At 43.5% G+C, this 24,002-nt stretch overlaps 1 protein-coding gene across 1 annotated transcript in view; it reads right to left on the minus strand.

Annotated features, from left to right (window-relative positions):
• The window catches only part of MYO7B (myosin VIIB), a 1,466,289-nt gene that overhangs the window by 969,366 nt on the left and 472,921 nt on the right, over nucleotides 1–24,002 (minus strand). The window contains exon 13 of the mRNA XM_069617875.1: nucleotides 15,021–15,231. Within this exon, the coding sequence (XP_069473976.1) occupies nucleotides 15,021–15,231 (211 nt within the window). The remainder of the gene's footprint in view (nucleotides 1–15,020; nucleotides 15,232–24,002) is intronic.

Consider the following 24,002-nt stretch of genomic DNA (forward strand, 5'->3'; position numbering starts at 1 on the left):
TCACATTTTTACCTATAACATTTGGCATATATTTGATACTGCGGAGGACATGAAAACTTAGGGGTATAAAAGAATGGTTCTGAAGAGGTATTATCTTTGGATATTGAGACCCTAGGTTTTACTGAATTAATTTGAACCATAGACTGATATTTATCAGAATGGCAGAATGTTTTTACCTCTCTTGGAATTATCTTGTCGCCATCCAAGGAGTAGTACCATGTCTGACCCTGCGAAATCTACCCATCTCCCTGGGTCTGGTCTCCACCCAGGTGATCCTCCCGCAGTACACACGCCAGGATTGGGACCAGGAAGCGTCTGCCCCTGTGAGTCCAGAAATTACCCTCCCATAACACAGGCAATGTATTCTGTTGGCCGAAAACCAACCGCCTCATATGTTCAGTATTATTAGTACAGACTCACGAGCATGCCCAGAGAGCGTCCATTTTGATGGAATAGAATTCGCCATTTTGACTAATTTTCGCTTCTTGCTTTCTGTTCAAACTGCTTTGCTGTAAGCATATTCTATTCCATTTTTCCGTTGTTGCTCATGCATAGAGCAAAGCCACAAGATACATGTTGGAACACAGCGCAGGCAACCCAGACAGAAATGCCCGGTCTCCTCCCGCACAAGTCCTTGGAAGTAAGCAACAAGGCATTTAATCACTACGCAGGTGCCAGCTAGTCTCGCTGATGTGGTAGAAATAGAAAAAACAAACAATTAAATGGCTTGAATTATACTCCCTTTTACGGCCCCTCCTTCACTGAGCCCTGTAGAGCAAGCTGACCCCTAGCACACGAATAGAAACTAGAAGATAGTGAGGACTGGAATGTGTCTCTCCCCTGCACGCAGCTTGCTTGTAAGAACAGGAGTAGTGTGTTCCCTAAAACAAAGAATCATGTCTGCAAGTCCGCAAATTGCAAACTGTTGCTAAATGAATGTCTGAAGGTGTCATATTCGTCACAATTGTCAATCATCGAATCCATTCCAAAGGAAGTACATTATGGGCGGTATTGAATATGTCATGACTGATAGTAAGATGTTCGTTTTGTATATATGTAACTGTTGTAAAAATACTCGCTCTCTTGCGTCCCTCGGGGTCTGGGGACACATGTTGTGGGACGTGAGACCCAGTTGTCCAACTGAGACTATTTGCTTTGCAATAAACCCTAGACCTCGTGTCTGGTGTATCAGTTCGTGTGTGGTGATTGTGCCTTGTTACCATACGCGAGGGTCCCCTAGGGGCCCCATCAAAATGGCACCCGAATAGGGACCCTCCCTCACTTGTTCCATCGTATACGTTGTAATATACAGAAGGCGAGAAGAGAAAACGAAGCGAGGACGAAAAGGTCGAGCCGGGATCAAGAGGTGTTCGGGGCGCCCCTGTGAAAGTGATGAGAGACTTCTTTGCAGATCTGAACACAGCTGATTCCTGATCGACGTGTCCGGCCATAGAACAAGGAGGCAAGGGTCCCGAAACGAGGCAAAGTGAGCCAAGATACGCAGACACGACAATTTTTGGTTGCGTCAGTATACGGACGAATTGTGTCTTGAAAGACGATTTGGTTGATCAGGTGAGTCGTGCCCCGATTCTAAATAACCTTGATATTGGTTGAGAGTTGGTTTTGCAAAATCAAACGCCCAGGGTAAGGTTAAAACATGCCTGGGGTATTGTCTTCCTGCCGAGTGGGATTTTTCCACTGCGGTAGACAATCTTTGGAAACTGGCCAGGTCGCGCCACCCGTGGGGTCGCCGGCATATGAGATGTATGTAAAGTATGGTGTAGGGGCGATAATGTTTTGTGAAATTTGGCATAGGCAAACCAGACACAAGGAAGATTGACAATGGCCAAAACACGGGAGTTATGAGATTGCGAGGATAGATTATTTGGAATCAGTATTGTTGCGTAAGAAAGCACGCCCTGCAACATTTGACGTCATTAGAGACTGGAGGAAGGAAGCTATGCTTCGTTGGAAAAGCAGGGAGAAAAATGCACGCAGGCACAAGTCAAGAACAGAGAGGGTGAAGGAGCAGGATGAAAAGGAGTGGGATGATCATTTAAGAAAGTCAGACAGATGTGTTCAGATGGGAGTAGACAAAATATATCCTCAACAAGAATTGCATTCATCAGATGAGTTAATAAATAAAATATTAACTGAGAAGAGACAAGAGCGCCCAAAAAGAGAGGCTAATAGAATTGCACCAGTGCCCATTGCTCAACCCCCTTCAGTTGCCCAACCCATCCCTGCTTCTCAAACCCCAGTTCAGCTGCAGATCATACAGCCAGCAGTGCCGCGGCCCGCAACTCCAGCACCACAGCAGCCACTCCCCGTTCCCGTTGTTCCATCCGCACCTCCCTCTCAAGAGATTCCCCTTCCCCCTCCGCCCATTGAACTTGAATTCACTGTAATAAGAGAAGACGATGCGGGAAGAGAGGGGACGGCACAAAGTGAGTGCACTCGAGTAACCTGTAGTGCGGTGAGCAAGGAGAGAAAACGGGAATTGAAAGAACAGGCAGAGATGTATATAGACGGAAATGATGAAACATCAACGCTGGATTTGATGTATGATTTCAGGAAAACTAGTGAAAGACAGGTATTGTTGGAATGCATGGGATAATATTTAATCGAGAGATGGAAGCAGTTAATTGGAATGGTACCACCGCAGAAGTTGCGGGATTTGAATGCTTTGGCATGATGTAGAGAGAGAGATGTACAAATAAAGGAACATGTGGACAGGCTTTTCGAATTTAAAAATGAACTTGATGATGCATATGCTGAAATGTTTGCCATGCCAGGGTATAGGAACAAAGATATAAGGAGGGAAAGGAAAGAGGCGGTACCATATGTGCAGCAGCGATTTCTTCCGCCGTCAAAACAGGCGAGTGAAAAATTAAAAATATGTACACGGGAGGCGCTAAAATGGATTACAGATCCTAGTATTCCCACGATGGAAGTGCACGAAATATTTGATCAATACACATTGCCAATGAAGAGAAAAGCACTGCAGGCGATGGTTGAATATTTGCAGGACAGAGATATAGAAAATAAACAAGCTAGCCCCCCGAATTGATGGCAATATATAAAAGAGCAATACAATGCGGAACGGGAGAAACAGCCTTATCACTTGATTTGGCAATAGTATTGCATATGAGGGAGGGAGGAGGAAAAGTAAGTGCGGTATTTCCTATGAGGGAGGTTCACCTACTTTTGTGCCGAAAGTAGAAATTCCTGCAACAGGTGATCAACCAGAGCGGGTAACGGAAGCGCATCATACAGCACAGTATGTATATGTCCCTTTCTCCAGACAAGAGGTGAATAATCTAAAACAAACAATTCCTGATTTGAGGAAGAATCCGGCGGGATTCTATAAAGAAATAGAGTCCTATTTGAGATCGTCCATTTTTACTATGAACAATATAGACCTAATATTCCCAGTAATTGTGCCAGCAGACATATGGAAGCAAATAAGGAAAGTAAATGATGAGGAAACCTACGGTGCCACATGGGAAAATCGAGCAATAGAGGATAAGGATAGAAAAGCAGGCGAGAAACCATCGCCAAATATGGCAGCGTTACCAGGACGAATAATACAAAAACTGAAGGAAATAGTTCCAGAAAAAAGAATTGTGTGGGACAAATTAACTGCATGTGATCAAGGCAAAGATGAGTTATCCACAGATTATTTTAATAGATTTGAGGAAGTGTTCATAGATTTTAGTGGACAGGATGTAAGCACAGAGGCAGGTAAAAGACTATTTGTTGATAAGTATGTGAGAGTATTATTACCTCCAATTCAAAACTTAATAATGACATCAGAAAGTGCATGGCAAGCAAAATCATTGAGTGAAGTATTGCAAATGGCCCAGTATTATGAAAATAGGGTGAATACAGAGAAAGAGAAAGAGGCGAAGGATAGGGTGAATTTAAAAACGAGGGTGTTATTTCAGCAGGTAGCGGGACACAATAGAGGGAGAGGAAATACACAAGGGAGAAGTAATTCTAACATGCATGGAGGGCCTCCGGGATTAAATCAGTGTGGATATTTTAGAGAAGAGGGTCATTGGTGAGCGCGATGACCACACTTGCAAAATAGGAATGGGTCTGGTCAGAGAAGACCGCACAGGGGACACCCGGGAACAAATGGACAGAGTAGAAATAATAATATGCAGCAAAACCAGAATATTCAAGGAAATAGCACTCAGAATCAGAGCCAAGATCAGGGTCAGATTCCTTATAACCAAAATCAAAGTGAGCGAAATAAAGGCAGGAGTGGAAACATTTTTGACACACAACCCAATACATATTATTGTGGTGACTATGCATCGGATGGGTTGCCAGTCAATTCGTCGAAAAAAATTGGTCGACCAGACAAATGGTCGAATCAAATTGGTCGAAAACCATTTCGTCGAATTTTTTTTTTTTTCTATTTTAACCCTTTTTTTTTTTTTTTTGGGGGGGTCCCCCCCCCAACCCCCTTTTTTTCTCTAAAAACCCATTTTTTAACAAAACGAAAACCCAAAAAATAAATATATAAATAAAAAATTTTTTTCGACGAAATGGTTTTCGACCAAATTGCGTCGACCAAATTGCAGTCGACCAGTTTTTTTTCGACGAGTTGACTGGACACCCATCGGATGATGTATTGTTTCCTCAATAGACAGCCCAAGACAGGGGTCGGAACCAGTGTCTATTCCCGTGAATCAAAAACGACCCTACGTGGAAATGAAAGTCGGGAATAGGGAGCACAGCTTTCTCGTAGACACAGGTGCACATAAATGCTCAATAGGCCACCACTTGGTTCCGGAAATACCGCTGTCAGGGCAAAGAAATATCTCAGTAGGGTTCACAGGTACGCCAGTAATCAATCCAGTGTCCCAATCAGTACCGTAACATTAGGTCCATTTACTGAATATTGTCCATTTCTCTTAACGGAAAATTGTGGGGAGAATCTTTTAGGATTAAATTTATTGAAAAAACTAATTGCAGCTATCCATTGCACTCCTGATGGAGTGTTCTTGACAATTCCACCACAGAATATACCAGTGTCCGAATTTTTGTCCAAACCTTTGCCAGGGGAGTTGAGTGAAGTACCAGCTTGCATATGGGCGATGAATCACAATGATGTGGGATGCTTGAAGATAGAACCAGTAAAAACTGTTTTGAAGGAGGGAGTAACATTGCCATGTATTCCTCAATACAATATTTCGATGGAGGGAGAGAAAACATTGAAAAGTATTGTTTCAGATTTGGTAAAACTGAAGGTGATTGAAGAGATTATATGCAGCACATGTAACAGCCCCATTCTCCAAGCGTATAAGAAAGGAGGTCATGAGATACCGTATCGTTTCATAATTGATTTGCGCGCATTGAACAAAGTGGTTGATCCTCAATTCCCATTGGTTCCAGACATCACCACGATTTTGACAATGATACCCGCCTCAGCAGCATATTTTAGCGTGATAGACCTTAAGAATGCATTTTTTAGCATTCCAGTACACAATGATAGCAGATACTTGTTTGCTTTCATGTTAGGTGGGCGGTCATCTACATTTACGCGCATTCCACAAGGCTATACAGAGAGTCCGAGTATTTATAGCAGAGCATTGAAGGAACAGTTATATATGTTAGAACTACTGGCTGGTTGTGTATTGTTACAGTATATAGATGATGTATTGGTTGCTGCTGATACAGAGGAGATTTGTAAAAAGAGTACTGTCTTGTTATTGTCACACTTAGCAGCGCATGGCCATAAAGCGAGTTTGAAGAAATTCCAATATTGTCGAAAGGAGGTGGCTTATTTGGGCTACCTACTTTTGAGAGAGGGGAGAAGACTGACACCAGAAAGGATAGAAAGTATCTCTGGTATGCCTATTCCAAAAACACAGAAAGGAGTCAGAGCCATAATAGGCATGGCTTCCTATTGCCGGCAGTGGATAGTAAACTTCACAATGATTGTGAAACCAATGGTGGCACTGACAAAAAAGGATGCTGTGATGCCTTTGCAATGGAATGAAGAATGTCAGAAAGCATTTGATCTGCTCAAAACTGCATTCTGCTCTGCCCCAGTGTTGGGCACAGCAAACTATGAAACATTTTTCAGATTGTTTGTGCATGAGAATGAAGGCTGCGCGTTGGCTGTCTAAACGCAGGAACAAGGTGGAAGAAATAGACCACGCAGCTATTTTTCTTCTGCGCGGGACTCTGTAGCATGCGCTTTACCACGTTGTTTGCAAGCTGTTGCAGTGGCTGCTGCGTCAATGAAACAATCTGAAAGAATGGTGCTGGGGCACACTTTAATTTTAATGGTGCCACATGCCATAGATGTTCTATTAAATAGAACGCAGACGCAACACCTCATGTCCGCTAGATTGACTAGACGCGAAATTGTCCTATTTGCACCAAACATTCAAATTATGAGGTGTAGCGCTTTGAATCCTGCAGAATTAATGCCACTACCCAGGGAAGAATTAGGTGAGAATGAATCACCTCCCCATGATTATTTAATGGTTACTGAAGAAGAAACAAAAGGAAGAATTGGTTTAACAGACACCCCACAGAAAGAGCCAGATGGAGAAGTGTTTTGTGACGGCTCCTGCTTCAAATTACCTGATGGCACATCAACTGCTGCCTATGCTATTACGACACAAAGAAGTATTGTAGAGAGTAAAAGAATCCCCTACAACTCCGCACAAGCCGCGGAGATAATAGCATTAACCAGAGCATGTGAAATTTCTGAAAATTTGAGTGTAAACATATATACTGACAGCCAATACGCCTTTGGGGTGGTACATAACTTTGGCCGACTCTGGGCTGAGAGGGGTTTCTTGACATCACATGGAACCAGGATACAACATGGCCCTTTGATTGTACGATTGCTGTCTGCACTTACATGTCCAAAGCGCCTAGCAATAGTGAAATGCGAGGCACATAAAAAAGTAACATGTAAAGTGGGAGAGGAGAATGCATTTGCAGACAGGATTGCGAAACAAACTGCCAATGATTTCAATACCAAGATGTTAACAGTACAATCAGAAGAAGTGCCTTGCATGATAGAGAATGGAATTGCCACTGTCAAAGAGATGCCAGCAGAAGCAACTGCTGATGAAATACAAGAATGGGCTGAGGGCTCTGCAGAACTAGATCTAGAAGGTTGCTGGGTGGACAAGAAAAGTAGAAATTGGATGCCGCCGAACTCCTATGTAACCACGATGGTCACAATGGCCCACAGTCCCACACATATTTGTGCAAAGAAAATAGTTCAGCACTTAGCTACAGTATGGCAGAACACACACATAAAGAAAAATGCAGAAAGACTAGTACAGAATTGCATTACGTGTTTGCAACACAATGTTGGGAAAGGGACAGCGACTCCAACAGGTAGTTTTGGCCCCCCCCTCTATGCCATTCGAGGTAATCCATTTTGATTTTATAGAAATTGAAAGGTGTCAGAACTTAAAAATATGTTCTAGTGGTTGTGTGTGCGTTCAGTAAGTGGGTAGAAGCATATCCATTGAAGGACTGTACTGCCATGAGCACTGCAAAAGTGATGTTAAAGGAGTACTTTTCACGGTTTGGCTTGCCCCTTGTCATATGGTCAGACAATGGCCCGCATTTTGTGGGTGCAGTGGTATTACAGATTTGCGCAGGTCTCCAGATTGACAAACGATTCCATTGCACCACACATCCCATGAGTGCCGGGCTTATTGAGCGCCAAAACGGCATATTGAAAGCCAGAATTTGCAAAATCTGTGCGGGGAATAAGTTGCGTTGGACAGACGCAGTGCCCTTAGCTTTATTGTGCATGCGCACATCTGTGCAGGCAAGGACTGGGCTCTCCCCGTACGAGATTGTGATGGGGAGACCTGCGAATGTTTGGTGTGCGCCACAGCCGAGGCGATTGAGTGAAATCGAGTACCCTGTGCTTAGTACATACTGTAACCTGTTAATGCAGTAATTGTGTTTGATTCATCAGAAGGTGCAGGAGGCTCTTCCCATCAGATACACTGGTCTGGGGCATTCTATGCAACCAGGCGATTGGATTCTAGTGAAGAACTTTGAGAGAAAATCATTGCTTGCACCCAGGTGACGTGGACCCTACCAAGTCCTTTTGGCAACACAAACTGCAGTCCGTGTGGACGGTAGGAAGGCATGGATACATGCCACTCATACGAAGAAAGTCCCATCGCCATTGAAAGAACTGCCCGATCCAGACGACCAAAGAGAGACGGCGGCCCCACGAACGAAGGAAATTGTTGCCAGCTCTTTGCCACAAAATCTGTCTGATCCTGAAACAAAGCCTGGAAATATTGCTATAAAGGAGAAAGGGCAAAGAGTGCCCCAACGTTGTCCAGCAGAACCTGCATCACTGCTCGCTGACACGAAGCCTGTATCATCATTTTGGCGCCCATCATCTTTCGTTGCACCGCAGGCTGACACTGAGCCTGAGTCCGGAAGTGCACCCGCACTATTTATTGATCACACAGTACCAGGAGCAAGGCGGTATAATTTACGGCCTTGAAACAAGGAGGGATCAAATCTTCGTTTTATTGACCTTTGTTGCCTCTGTTTCCCATCACGAATGAAGTGGGAACCGGAGGACTAGGGGAGAGAGGCGTGGGAGTTGTGCAAATCCGACAGCTCAGGAACGCGGCTCCCCGGTGATGTCTGTGAAAATCATTTGTAGATCACCCCTCATGGACAAGAGGGGCTCATATGGTACAAAGGCAACAGAAGCACGATAATCTTGCCCAACGTATAGCAATCCAGGCTGCTGAGAACTGGCAAAACACTTTGTTGACATTCCTGAATTTATTAACATTCAAACAAGTGCAACGATAAGAGATATTCATGACGAACATTGTTGGAGAAGGACAGGGAGAGAAAAATGCCTGCACCAGCTTTTGCCCCCTCCTGCACCGCTGCTGATAATGAGTTAACTGTAGAGACAGTAAGGTTACAGAAAAAACATTGCTGAAAACATTGTATGCTGATCCTAAAAATAGTCATGTGTGTTATGAGTATATTAGCACCGATAATGACAGTAGTGGTATTATGGTATTTAGAAGAAATACACCCATTAGAAGTGTTCTTGCCAATTACAAATATTTCCGCCACTGAAAGCACGGTCCATGTAATTACTTATACTTTGTCCCCAATGGAAGAGAGACATAGGGAAGGATATGGAAATAACACATTACTACGGATAATGAACAATTGTTGGGTATGTGCTCACTTACCACAGCATGGTGGTAAGGGAATAGGTTGGTATGTGCAGCCACTGCCATTGAGTTCTGCATGTTACGCGTCCTTAAGTGCATTATATTATGGGAAATGGAACAAGAGTGAAACGGGTCAATTAGATAAAAAAACATGGACGCTCTCTGGTCATGCTCGTGAGTCTGTACTAATACTGAACATATGAGGCAGTTGGTTTTCGGCCAACAGAATACATTGCCTGTGTTATGGGAGGATAATTTCTGGACTCACAAACCCTCCTCTTGGCCGTAAGCCAAACGCCTCATCCAAACATTGCATCCTCTTCTGACCAAGTATCTGATTCCGAACTTTGCACACTACTATTCTCATCATCATTGTCATCAATATTGATTGACATGAATTCTTTCACTGTCTTCATTTCATGATTCATTTGAGTATCCAACCGACGAGTTTTTTTTTGTGTTGCTATATGTACGCACTCCTCACTTATTTCAGTGCAAATGATTGGTAAACAGTGTATGCAACAACAACAGGTCAGAAATATTCTGAGGACTGCTACTAGGATTGCAACTAATTTCCATCCCCATGAGCGTAATATTTCCCAGAACCAGGAGCTTAAGTTTAATTCCCAACTACCTTCTGGGGGATGAAGGTCGGAGCTGAAAACGTGCAACTTTCTTATCGCTTCAAAAATCGTAGGGGAGGAGTCACTTACAAATACGCAACATGATGATCCCACGATTTTGCAAACTCCCCCACGATCAGCCAAAATTATGTCAAGAGCCATCCTATTTTGGAGTGTCATCAATCTAATCCCTTTTTCCTTCAACGTCATGTTGTATAATATATCCATTGTCCCATTTATTGTTTTCTCTAATATTCTGGACAGTTGTCTTATGTTATAGGAGTTTATTGCTTGGCCCCAAAATGGTATAAATGATTTTGCTATGTCTTCCGCAATCAATCCTCCTTCCTCATCTCGTCGTGGCCTTGATCTGGATAGTTTGACTATGTCTGCTGTTTTTGAAAGAAACACCCCTGGAAACAGAATCCCCAAGTAACAAGTACCTCCCCAATTTCTAGGCAACCAGATATAAGCTTTTTCTCCACATATAAAATAGACAAGCTCACCTACATACAATGGTTCTTCCTCTCTGTCGAGGAACGCTATATTCATACATCTAGTGAATGTCCCTACTGAATAGGAGCCCTTCTTTTTTAAGCAAAAGGGAACAGAGCGTGGACTGTAGTTTACTGTATAGGAGGGGGGCACTGTATCTTTATTTCATTCTAGGTTCATATGAAACGTGATTACAGATGATTTATATGGCACAAATAATCTATCTTGTGGCATAAATACTGGTGTTATCAGTCGTGTTTTATGAAATATAGAAGAACCTACAGGTTTCATAATTATCTCCTCAAATTCGTTTCGCCATTTTGACTAATTATCGCTTCTTGCTTTCTGTTCAAACTGTTTTGCTGTACGCATATTCTATTCCATTATTCAGTTGTTGCTCATGCATAGAACAAGGCCACAAGATACATGTTGAAACACAACGCAGGCAACCCAAACAGCTTGCCCGGTCTCCTCCCGCACAAGTCCTTGGAAGTAAGCAACAAGGCATTTAATCACTACGCAGGTGCCAGCTAGTCTCGCTGATGCGGTAGAAATGGTAGAAACGAACAATTAAATGGCTTGAATTATGCGCCCTTTTACGGCCCCCCTTCACTGAGCCCTGTAGAGTGAGCTAACCCCTAGCACACGAATAGAAACTAGAAGATAGTGAGGCCTGGAATATGTCTCTCCCCTACACGCAGCTTGCTTGTAAGAACAGGAGCAGTGTGTTCCCTAAAACAAAGAATCATGACTGCAAGTCCGCAAATTGCAAACTGTTGCTAAATGAATGTCTGAAGGTGTCATATTCGTCACAATATTCAATCATCGAATCCATTCCAATGGAAGTACATTATAGGCGGTATTGAATATGTCATGACTGATAGTAAGATGTTCGTTTTGTATATATGTAACTGTTGTAAAAATACTCGCTCTCTTGCGTCCCTCGGGGTCTGGAGACACACGTTGCGGGACTTGAGACCCAGTTGGCCAACTGAGACTATTTGCTTTGCAATAAACCCTAGATTTTGGGAACTGAACCTTGTGTCTGGTGTATCAGTTTGTGTGTGGTGATTGTGCCTTGTTCCCATACGCGAAGGTCCATTAGGGGCACCATCACCCCCTCCTAGCCACCTGGAAGGAGACTCTAGGCAGGGTTTTAGTGGGATATCCGCAGGATTCTCCACAATACACAGTGCCATCCTTAGCAGAAGGCCAGTACGCTCTTAAATAACGATTTATATTGTTATGGCCAGTACGATGGACATCATGGTGACTGACGAGAGCCCTCATTAGCCAGTGACCCAGAGCTCTTCATTTCTTAAGACACTGAAGGGCCACTTGTGATCATCGAGTATAACAACTCCAAGAATCTGACACAAAAGAGAACACAATGAACTCTCCTACTGGTGCCACCCCTGAACCACCAGTCTATGGGGACCAGAATAAAAACACCAAAGCTGATATCTTGACAGCTGCATCCTTACCCATGCAGACCAAATTAGTGACTGGAATCTGCGATCTTGATATCATTGGAGAGACCATCTTGCCACTTTTTACAAGTTGTAAGACTATGACCTAGGACGTTGTATGAAAGGGACCACTTGAACCAAAACGGGTTGATTCTAATGTTGAAGGAGATGTGTGTAGAGAGCTGCATCAGTTTGTTCCAGGCTAGCTCCTATTAAGCCAGGGGCCACATACATGCCCACATCTATGAAGACATGGACCATGACATGTTATGTCATACCCTGTTTAATGAATACAAGTCCAGCGCTCGATCCATCAACAGTATTGCTCTGCTGTAACAAATGCCCAGCTCAATATGGGCACCCACCTGTTGTAAAGCACTGCACGGCTCTCGAGCTATGTTCATGCAATAGGGAATAAAATAAACAAGCATTTTGAAAGCCAACATTTGTGGCTTTTGCAGAAGGCATGGAATAGAGATTTGCCAGGCACTGGAATAATGGTACTACCTTACCATTAGATGGCAACTGCTGGAAATGGTGTGTGAAGAATGCTTAGAAATGAGACTGGCATGTGATATCCTCCAGGAGATCACAGGAGGATGGATTTTGGGTAGGAATGGGGCAGGTAGTGAGTAGGAATGGCCATATGGACTAGAATGGTAATGGGCAGACTATGGGTGGACGAATAGCCAAACAACACCCCGGGATGTGTGCCCCTACCCCCACTGCATCTCTCTCCTATGTATAATCCAATGTAATCGTTTTGATTTATAGGTGGTGTTTAAGTGACACCTAATAGAGGAAACTAAAAGGCATTCCTTGTACACGTTGCATGAGCAGCAACATATACTACAAATAAGGCTTAGTGTATTAATGAGTCATTCCTACTTTCTTTCATCTATAAAGGCACAAGAAATATTTGTATGTTTTAACAACTATCATGTAATGCCATTAAAACTCACTTGAACCCTACATTTTCATGATCTATTGTACCACTATGGTCTTTAGCTTTAGCCTTTTGTTCAGATTTGAGAACATTAATTATGTCATCAAGTTGACCTATTTGACTCTGAATGTTATATCATATAAGGCAATTGCATTGTCTTTAAGGCCCCTGGTCCCCTTAGACTGCAGTGGACGTGCCCTGAAACAGTGACAAATGGCATCAATACAGATCACTTGTGACATGGCGACAGCCCTCAGGTGCTTAGCAGGGCTTGTGCTTGAGTTCTATATTGCTGAGCGCCCATTTGTGGACAGCCCTTTCGGGCATATTTCCACACTCTGCTGCTGCCTTCATGGGTTGAAGTAAAAGGGCGAAGGCAACCTGAATATTCCCCATATGCTGGGTTTCCTTGACCAACCTATCCAGTTGCTAAACTTACACTCACATTTAATCGACTTGAAGGGCGGAGGAGATGCGAAGGGTCTCTAAGTGAGACTACGTCCTACTGGGATCAAGTTAGGCCCTTTCTGTTGGGTTTCAGAAGATATGGCACCACCCTTAGTTTCCCAGAATGTTCCACAATGTACCTTTGTGTATTTACACTGCGTAAACTGATTATATGCACATTACAGTCGATATACCTGAGGGTATTCCCTATTCACCTACCCCTCATGTGAAACTAAGAGAAGGTGAACAGGAAATACCCTTTGGTATTTACATTGTGTAAAAAGATTATATGCATATTATGGTTGGTATTTAGTAGAAAGTGTTCTAAAACACAAGTTTTCTTGCACAAATTTTAAAATAAACAGAACATAACAACCAAATATTGAGCATTGCCCTGAAGAAGACCTGAACCAGAAATCAATTGGCCATCGTGGTCGAAACTTAAATTGGCATTTCTTATAACAGAGATGTTTGAAAAATCTGACAAACAGGAAAAAATGTTCACACGTTGGAAGAAACAGGATGAGAATGAAATATTCCTGGTGTCCAGCGGTCTAGATGATAAACAGACCTCTGTATTATTGCTGCATGTAAGTTTATTGGTAATTTACTAATATATATGGTGTGTGAATGTGTTGTCTCTCAACAATGATATGTGTGTTGATAAGGGTTTAAGATGAATTAATATTGCAAAACATTGCATTTGTCATATGACACACTTTTGCACTTTATTCACGTGTATGTTGGATGGATGCATATGTTAGTATGTTAGTGGTATTTTGCATTAATGTTACATATATATTTTAAAAAATTGCTTATTTAATGTTGATTGCAAACTGAATTAAATTCTTCACAAGCATTTTTGTATGAAAATGTGTTTCTTAACACCCTCATAAGGAACCTTTTTCTTGTGGCTGGTTGTAGTTTTCCCCTATGTTTCTGATTTAAAAATAAAGATTGGGGCTCTGTGTTATATCTGCGGGATGGAAGGGCTAGAGAGAGGAACACAAAACGATAGGATGTCACAGTGGTGAGAGAAGGTTCTGTGGGAGTCAGTTGGAGGTGCCGTGTTGCAGAGATGGATGGCTAGGGGCTTTATCATCATTAATTGTTATGCAACAAATATATAGGTTGCTGTGATCAAGCGGCGAGTAGAGCCGCAAAATGCGTTAACGTTCCCAACGCGCACTTTTATTATGCACTTTGGGATTGCCACATTTTGATGGCCTTATAACTTTTGTGCCATCTTGCAAGGCACTAATAAAGACGTGTATTTTACCACTATTTTGGTGCTGGTCTTGGAAGCAAGACCACGCAGGGTAACAGAGGGTTGAACCCCGGATCCACGCTTAGAAACCGAACTTAGGTGCGGTAAAAAAAAAACAATTAAATAAATATTACATTGGAATAACTAGATCTTGCCTGTATTGACCATCATATCAATCCCTCTGTTATATTGTGTGTAGAAGAAGAAAATACATACATCCCTGAACGAATATTGTATGTGCCAGGAAAGGTAGGTGGCAAAAAGAAAGTCAGCAAAACCATTGCTATGACAGAAATAGAACAGTGATAAATGACAAGTGAACCAAAGATGTTCAAAATGCCCCCATCAAAGAATAGAAAAATAAACTGTGAGAGGAATTGGTGGTATACGTTAAAAATATGGGGTATATCAGAGGGTTTGAGCAGTCACTGTTTTGTTGGTGATCTATAAATCAGTTAATTGTCCTTTTCTTATTGCCATCTTGGTGTCATGCTTGCTGCGGTGTATGGCATGGGTGGTCACTAGCTGCACATAGAGAGGATTTTCAGGCCTCACCTTTGGAAACTTGCTTTCCTCGTCAATTAGGGAGATGAGGTTCATGGGCCTCAGGGCGATCACTTCCAGGGTCCGCTGGTTGTCTACGAATTCAATGTTCTTCCAGGAGATGTCCTCTGCCTTGTATTCATCCTGCTCCAGCCTGAAGACATGGCGGACAAAGAACTGCTGCAGGTGCTCATTCGCCAAGTTGATGCAGAGTTGCTCGAAGCTGTAACAAAGGTAACAAGAGAGATTCGGTCTCAGGATAGCACAATCATGGACTAATAACTAAATCCCACTACTGACACCCCACACAGGCTAGATTGCAGGGTCAGGCTTCTGGAGAGGCCTCTGTGCAATGAGGACACGCATATACCGTAGACTCCACCAGATTCTCCCCTAGTAGGATTGGATCAACAGGCCATGCCACAAAGACACGTTCTTAAAGGTGAAATGGATCTGTAGAGAGTAGCACTAAAGCTAGATGACATGGAGCTTTACAAATCTTCAACATAGGCTGTGCTTCATCTGCCTCCTGGGCCAGTGCAATAGCTGAAGGGTAACGTGCTTGCGTGGAAGCAAGACAAAGGCGAGCAGCATGTGTTGGAATCACAGCTCCCGCTTCGAGGCTGGACTGCGGCATGAAGCTCGATATAAGAGCCCAATTCAATTGTTCAGCTTCTGCCCCATGAGCTAGTTTCAGATGGGGCATTTCTGACAATTTAGAGAAAACGTAAAGGGTAACTTTTATATTGCTGCTTCCACGCTGGAGCTTGGATTCCACAGCATTAGATAAATAAGAGCACTTATAAACTGATCGGTAAAGAGGCGTGGCAAACCTGGAAGGAAAGGGGAGACTGAAGCAGACTGTAATCGCATAGTGGTAAAAGGAGTCACCTCGTATGGCTGACAAAAAACATATCGTTGATATGAAAAGGCTGCATTCAGTTGGATTTGCAGTAGGATGGCTTTCAGGTTGACAAAATGTTTAGGTCACCTTATTCACGATGGGGAGGCCCTGCAGTGGGTGCAATGTTGATTCGTCTCTGGTATGAATATTTAAGTTTCATGTTCAGGATGGCAAACACTACCATATTGATTGGTTCCCAGCCTCCATTTGGGTGGAGTGCCATAGCTTGCTGATGTCAGCAGTCCCCAGTGCTACCATACTGAATGAACCTCTGAATAATATACTTTAAATGTCCATCATGCAGAATTTCAGTGCTGAAAGAAATACATGACTACCCCTAACAAAGGGTGCACATGTATTTGTGAGAGTAGCAGCTGGTGCCACTACTGTCCCAAACAAGCAATGCCTAGAAGGGCATGTACATTTGTGTGACAATCATAAAACTATGCAGCAAAAGGAATCGCTGAATATATAATGTTATGTTATGTCATTGGGCGTTTGTATAGTGTCTTTTTACCATTGGTATGATTTCAAAGTGCTGTAGGTTGAACACCCTCGGGACGGTAGTCCAGATCAGTGGAGAGAGGGAGGAAGTGGTGTGAAAGTGGGGTTGCATCAGTGTTGGCGGTGGACCCGGGGTTTTTGGCGTGCTCTGCTGAGTTTTGCCTTCCTACGACTCTGCGGGTGCTCCAGCTGCTTGTGTGCCTTTAAGCAGCTTGCTTGGAGCATTGAAAGAGGAGCTGAACTTTGTTTCACCAAGCACCACTCAAAAACACCCACTTCCGCGCCAGTGGAGTGGAAGTGGTGCGAAAGTGGTGTTGCATCGGTGTTGGCGGTGGTGGCTGGGATAGCGTCCCCTACGACGATCAGCTGTACGACCCCTGGGAGGACTGGTCAGTTTCAGGGCAACCCGACAGCTGGAATCCTGGACGCAGTCCCTACCCAGAAGAAATTGCCTCTGAAAACTCAGCTGCACGACACGAGGACCAGACTACCGGTGAGGAAACGCCTAAACTCCCTGCCGCCCCAAACCATGCAGTCCACGCACGAAACGTCCCCTGGGCGGAATGCGGCACAAAACTTAAAACAGTCCTGACTCCCTTTCCATGCTCAAAACCAAGCCAGAGCGGTTTCGGATAAAACGGGATTTAGAAAGGGAGAGGGTGTCTTTGATGCAACTAATCGAACAACCCTGCAATCCTTATCCGTGCCCTCCCGTTCACCGAATGCAAAACATGTTGCGCCTCATATTGACTTAACTGGTAATGACCAGTTGAGTACCCCGCCTATATCCAATACGGAAGGAAACCAAAATGCTCAACCTGACCAACTTTTACATTACAATAAGGCACAACTGGTTTTGGGAAATATTTCAAATAAAGGAATGAGCTCTCACCCTTTTCCTCTGAAAGTGGTGTCTTTATATCCAGTAGGAAACAAATGCCAATTCTCTACAAACCTAAGCATACCATTGGAAAATGGGCAAACCGGGGCTTTGATCCAAAATGCTACTAACCAAGCAGAGGCAAGTAATTTGGGACCATCAAGCTGCTTTTTTGGTGTCGGGGAAACTGGAGGAAACATGAATGGTAATCATCCTAAGGCGGAGGGGGTTTTGAAACGAATGGAAGATGTATTTTCCCCGTCATTGTCTGAAGCACAAATAGACACTGAGATTAAATCAGTGATGGCTGATGGGAATAATGTAAGGTGTGTTACCGAACCCACAGAAATTAGCTTGGTGGCTAATTCTCATTCACAGTCTATTGATTTAAGCCTGTCACAAGTCGTGGAAGAACCTAACCAGTGTGGTTCCCAATGGATAACTCTTGGAACCACTGAGGCTGGGACCCCAAACAAAGGAAGTATGTTGGGGGACGAAGGTTGTGATAAAGGGACAGCTACCTCAAAGGGGGTCATCAACAATCAAACACCTGAAAAGTCATCTAAAATCTGGGAAGACAGGATTGGATCAATGGAGTATGTTGAAATTTTGAAATCTAGTAATTGTATAACTCTGAACCCCCCACACCCCAGAAAATATTTCCCCAATGCAATGCTGGCAGACCAGCTTATTCAGGACATCTTAGACTTGACAGGCAAAATAATCAGAGAAAAGAGAAAAAGCCTCTCCTTTGTTAAAGGGAAATTAGCAGCCCTTGACATGGATACTTATTGTTACGCTCACCTGGTATCCACGGGGACGCCACACGATACTCGATGGAGGTCTAAGCGCTATCCTGGACCCCTCTCTGCTTGGTTATGTGCCAGACGTTGGGTAGCGCCTATAACAGGAGAATGGAGGGTTAAGATACTGGTTTCTGTGATGGGTGGACTCCCACCTCCCTCTGGTCCATATCCCCTTCCTTGGGGCTATTGCTCACCTTAGGTTTTTGTGCGTTGGACTCTCCGTCCTGCGTCTCTGTGCAGGGGTGCGTGGTTGTTGCAGGCGTTCCGTGGACCTAGTTGCTTCACTGGTCCGTGTGCCTTTATGTCGGGTCTAGACCAGACCGGCTGTGACTCCGACTCTGCTTGCTGTCTTCCAGGTGAGTTATAATGTCTTTTCCGTCTTTATTCTGTCTCTTTCTTTCCCTCCGTCTTCTCTGTCTTCTCTGTGTCTTGCTCCACTATGCTGTTCCCTAACAATGTCTATTTTTGTTTTCACAGGGATGGTTGCGATCCCGGAGTTGCTGCGCCGATGGCGAAGACCACGGTGAGTTATTGAGGCGCAGAGCGCTGCACTGTTTATTGGTGTTAATTGCTAACCTGTGTTCTCTTCTCTTCTTTGTACAGGTTGCGTTGATGATCCAGAGTGATGAGCGATCGAATCGCTGCTTGCCCAGGTAAGTGCTTTGTTAATGCTGATCTTGTTCCTTCTCCCTTGCAGGTTATGGTGAAACCCGGAGATGGGCGAGGTAATAGAAGCGCAGGGTGCTGCCAGGACTCGCTGCTTGCCCAGGTAAGAATTGTTATTAATGCTGTCCTTGTTTCTTTACCTTTGCAGGTTGCGGCGAACTCTGGAAATGGGCGAGGTAAGCGAAGTGCAGGATGGATTCAAGACCGGTTACTTCACAGGTAAGTGTTCTTGCTCGCGATTGCTGTTCTTGTTCTTCCAGGTTATTAATGGAATCTGGATCTAGAGCTTCAGGATCGGGCCACCGGAGAAGCAGATGAGCAGGAGTTGGACACAGTGAGCGTTACGCTGCAGGAGTGCAGAATAATGCGAAGTGTGTTCTGCTGTTTGGGTGTGGTTTAAATAGCCTAGGTAAAGTAGTTCCAGGCCAAGTAGTTCCAGGCCCAGTCACACCCAAAACACTAGACCGCATGGCTTGGTTCTAAGGAACTGATCTGTGTAATAGGCCTCCATATTGGATTAAGGTCCAAAACTGATATTGCTTTATTTCTGATAATGAGCCTGGCGCCAGAGGCGCCAGGACTGACTCCATGTATGTTTCTGATGGAGTTTTAAGGCCCTTGGGGCCAGTGTGAAGGGCTTTAGCCCCACTGCTGCCAAGGGGCTGTTATACCTGAGGGGGTCAGGGGCATGGATCGTGACACTTATCCAACTTTTGGCGATCATGATGATACAAGATTAGGACTGGGATCTGTCCCTCCTATCCTGGAACGGAAGAAAGATAACGTATTGTCAGGGATGGTAGCCTTATTGAATGAAGATGATTTGATACAGAAGGGGAATGATAATGCTAAAAAAGAAAGATCTGAGGATCTGGCGTAGACACAGACCATAGTGACGGCGGCTTTAACAATTGCGTTGGTCCCTTTCCTAAAGTTATATGAAGATATTAATGTAACATTAAAAGAAGTCTACGAGGTAAACATCAAAACAAAAGAACAAGTAACTGATTTGGATTCATTTACGAAAAGACTGGAGGGCCGCATTGACAAAGAAGCTGAGCTCATTAGTATCTGGCAAAACAGATTAAGTGAATTAGCCCAAAGAGACTCAAATGATAAAGCTAATCTCGTGGAGGCAGTGATTGAGGATTGTAAATGGAATGCGGACCCTCTATAAAAAGGACACGCCTCGGCCTGAGTTAGATCAGAATAAAACCGGCTTTAATGGGCCTCAAGAGAAGAAAATTATGAAAGAGGGAGGAAAGCAAATTGGCCCCACCTCACCGCTAAATGAGCCTAGGCAGAGGGCAGGTCCTGTGATGGGTGGCCCCTTGAAATTAGGACTACCTAAACGTATTAACAGTGAGAACCCTCTACACCCGCGCTTGGTAGATACAAAGGAATCAAAAGAGCCGGCCGCACGCATTGGAAGGATGTGTGAAATCGAGCTACTCAATTTTTGTGGGACTGGACAAAAATGAAGTAACCCAAAGGGGAGGAAAATGTCCTCAAAATGCCAATAAACAGAATAAAAAAACAAAAAAATCAAAGAGGAAAGCGTAAAGCAAATGGCTCGAGGGCTTTTCTACGGAATATATCTCCACCAATGATGGAGGAAGTTTATCAGTGTGCTAAAAGACCGAGAAGAGAAATGGTGATTGCTCCCCCATTGAAGTCTTAGACTCCCTAGAGGACTCAGAGACGACCAAGATTCCTCGCTAATAGAATCAGATGGGTATCTAAGTGACATAATTGAAATCATCGAAAGAAATAAAGAGGACAAGGATTGGGATAATATTAGTTCATCAGAATGGATGGAAATTGATCGGCAAATAAGTGGGAGACCAATTGAGAGGGGTCTGACATACCCTCCATTGGAGAAATCCATAAAATCTAAGGTCTCAAGAGAGAAAAGAGGAATACAGTCACAATTGCGGCCAAATGACTATAAATCTGCTGCAGATCCATCGAAGAATGTAAAGAAACCTCATTCGGAAAGAAGTGAGAAGGATGAACAGAGGAAAAAGCAGGAAAAGAAAAAAAGAGTCTCAATAGATGAAAACCATACTTCAACCCTTCCTAAAACTGTAGAGGCAAAAGATGATGGGGGAGGCAAAGGAAAAGAGAGAAGGAAAGGTTTGACCAAATAACGTCAGAACCAAAAAATGTACAAGTTGATAGAGATAAGAAGCATACTTTAAGGAAAGGATACCTTAGAGTGCAAATGGAAAAAATTATGAAAGACTCTAAGTCTTTTGTATTGAATCAACAGAGAGTGATGACCATCTTCAATCAAATTCCACTGCTTCGTTTGGTCACTACGGATGATATCTCCATTGTGGAATTTGTGAGTGCAAGGAGGATGGATGTGGTAATTTTACATCTAAAGTCACAATTGATTAAAGATGTAGTGATGGAAATGACTGATAAATTAGCGTCAGTGGGATATGAAATTAGTGACTATGGCCAAAGGAAAAAAACACAACCCGCCCTGATAACTCAAGAAGGGAGGAACGTGAGTAAAAGGTCCAGTGGCCAAAGATCAGAAAAAATAGTTCCAACTCGCAAGGTTGATAAGAAAACATTACCTGCTAATAAAGGGACCAGAATCATTACAAAGGGGCTTCCGGCGTGCACATCTCAAGTGAAGCCGAGTCACAAAGACTCTTATAAAAGTGGACGGTCCAATTTCAAAGGAGACAATGATCAGGAGGAAATTAGCCAAGTGAGAAAGATGACATTTACTATTGATAATTCAAAAAGCCGGAAAAATCTAATAAGGCTCCCGAGTGGGAAGACCGACAGGATGGAAGATTCGGCGTGGTGGTCAAGGACCAGATCTGTGAAAAAGAACCAATAGATTGAAAAGACCAAGGATCCGGGATCACTCCTGTGTGCCTCATGGAACACTCGAGGCTTTAAGCACTTGTAGACAGGGGAGGACAACTTCCTAGGCCAATATGATCTTATTTGTCTGCAAGAGACATGGTGTAGGACAAAACCTGTTTGTGAAGGCTATGAAGTATATATGAATCTGGCGAAGAAAGGAGAGAGAGGCCGTGCATATGTTGGACTCTTAACTTTGGTCAAAATCAGTTGTAACCTCCAAGTAATAGCCAATCATATGCTAAAGCCTTTTGTACAAGTCTTAAAGATAAAAATATAAAAATGTATGGAGGCCCGATCAATGGATCTACTTCTGATCAACACTTACTGGAGTTATAATAACTGTCCAACTGAGAAATATATCTCGTATATAATGGAAGTGATTGTTAATTCAATGTTAGAGGACAAAGATAAACTGATAATCCTCTGTGGCGATTTGAATGTGACATTATTAAAGAAAGACGGAACTATAAAAAGGGCTGAATACCTGAAAGATAGGGAAAAGCTTTGGAATAAAGAAATGGACCTTAAAGACATGAAAATGTTAAATAGCTCGACAAAGGGTGACCTGCATGGAGCCAATACATGGTCAAACAGCTACAGTAATGCCTGTCTGGACTACTGTTTTGTGGCAGTGAACACAATACGATGGATTAAATCATTTGTAGTGAGGAAACAGCGAGAAAGTGACCATTCATTGCTGGAAATTGAAATGGAATTGGAAAGAAAGTTGGGCACGAGGTGAAAAATCGCCCCTCTTGAAGTATCGGGGGCGAAACAGACGAAGAATAAAGCTCCGGAGTCTCCCTAGATTAGCTGACTCATATGGTGCCTATATCCTGGAGAACCCAGAATCAGTAGATTATATATCGCTACTGAAAGAATTTGAAATCCAAGCAGGTAAAGGGCAAAAAGCTAAGGTTTTAAGGAAACACGCCTATTCTAAGGAACTGGTCGAAAGAAGGAAACACTATAGAAGGGAGCTCCTCTGACTAAAAAAATTGGTGAGCAATGATTAAACTGAATGTATAAGGAAATGTAAACAAACCTATACGAAATGGGTTAGATCATCGCGAGCTAAGCAGTTACAAGCGGACGCCGAAAACATGTTAGCCGCTGTTCGGGCAAATGACTCTAGAAGCCTTTGGGAAATTTTCAATAAGAGTGATGATTTCCAAACTGCTGTCATTACCAATCAAGTCTCAAAGGACTGTTGGGTTGACCATTATATGACTCTTTTTAAGAAAGCTGATGTCTGTAATGACCTAAAGGAAGAGGGCACCCGAGAGCCTAAAGAACAGGCTATAAGCTTTGACTGGGATGATTTATCAACACTAATAAAAAAACTCAGTTCATCTAGAGCTGCCGGCCCTGATGGAGTTACGAACTTTATGTTTAAGCAAAATAATGAGGAGTGGACGGAAACAATATATCTTCTCTTTAAACAGGTAATGGAAACTAGATCTATACCCCTATCCTGGAAAGAATGGATGTTATTAGTGATCGTATTCTGCGAAGAATAGAGCCCACCACAACTGTTGTGATGATTGGGCTTTTGCTGACTTTAGGTATTGAAGGTTTCGGTGATCTGTGATTACTGTGATGGTATGTCTGGCACCTAATAGATACTGCTGCCAGGCTTTGAAGGCTGATTTTTTTGCCAACAATTCTTTGTCTGTAATTGCATAGTTAAGTTCTGGTGGTGAGAATTTAAGTGACCAAAAGGCCACAGGGTGTAATTGGCCTGTCTCTGGATCTCTTTGAGAGAGAACTGCTACACTGGAAGCATCAGTTTCCACTACATAGGTGAGATCAGCGCGAGGATGTCGTAAAATTGGTGCAGAGGTGAATATTTTCTTGAGTTCTTGAAAGGCCTGTTCTGCCTCTTCAGTCCATTGGAATTTATTTTTGTTTTTTCTCAGTAACAATGTGATTGGGTGGACGCTGGGCCTCGTTACAAGTCCACCAGTAACCTGCCAGTGCTACCGAGTGGTTGGCACCGGATTCTAACACCGTTTCTGGCACCTGATATCCCTGTGCTACCGTGACATTACAATTCATGGTGGGCCGGGATGTCAGGTGCTGGAAAATGTTAGTCCCCATTCCCTTCGAGTCCCATAGGACTCCACGGGGCTGGGGACTCGGAAACACCAGCACCGTTAGTAACAGTCCCACTGCTTCCATGACAAGTGTGCCTACTGAGGCCAATGCGCCCGGCAGGTCAGACCTGCCATACGCAACAGAGCTGTCAGGCACATTTGTAGTCTGCCAGTCAGTCCAGAAAGGGTGCCAGTACGTTGCTATCTGCACCCTTATTTCCAAACCGGCAGACTTGTAATAAGGCCCAT

Source organism: Ambystoma mexicanum, chromosome 10 (assembly GCF_040938575.1).
Source record: "Ambystoma mexicanum isolate Mex_15411 chromosome 10, UKY_AmexF1_1, whole genome shotgun sequence".
In the NCBI taxonomy this organism is placed as follows: Eukaryota; Metazoa; Chordata; class Amphibia; order Caudata; family Ambystomatidae; genus Ambystoma; species Ambystoma mexicanum.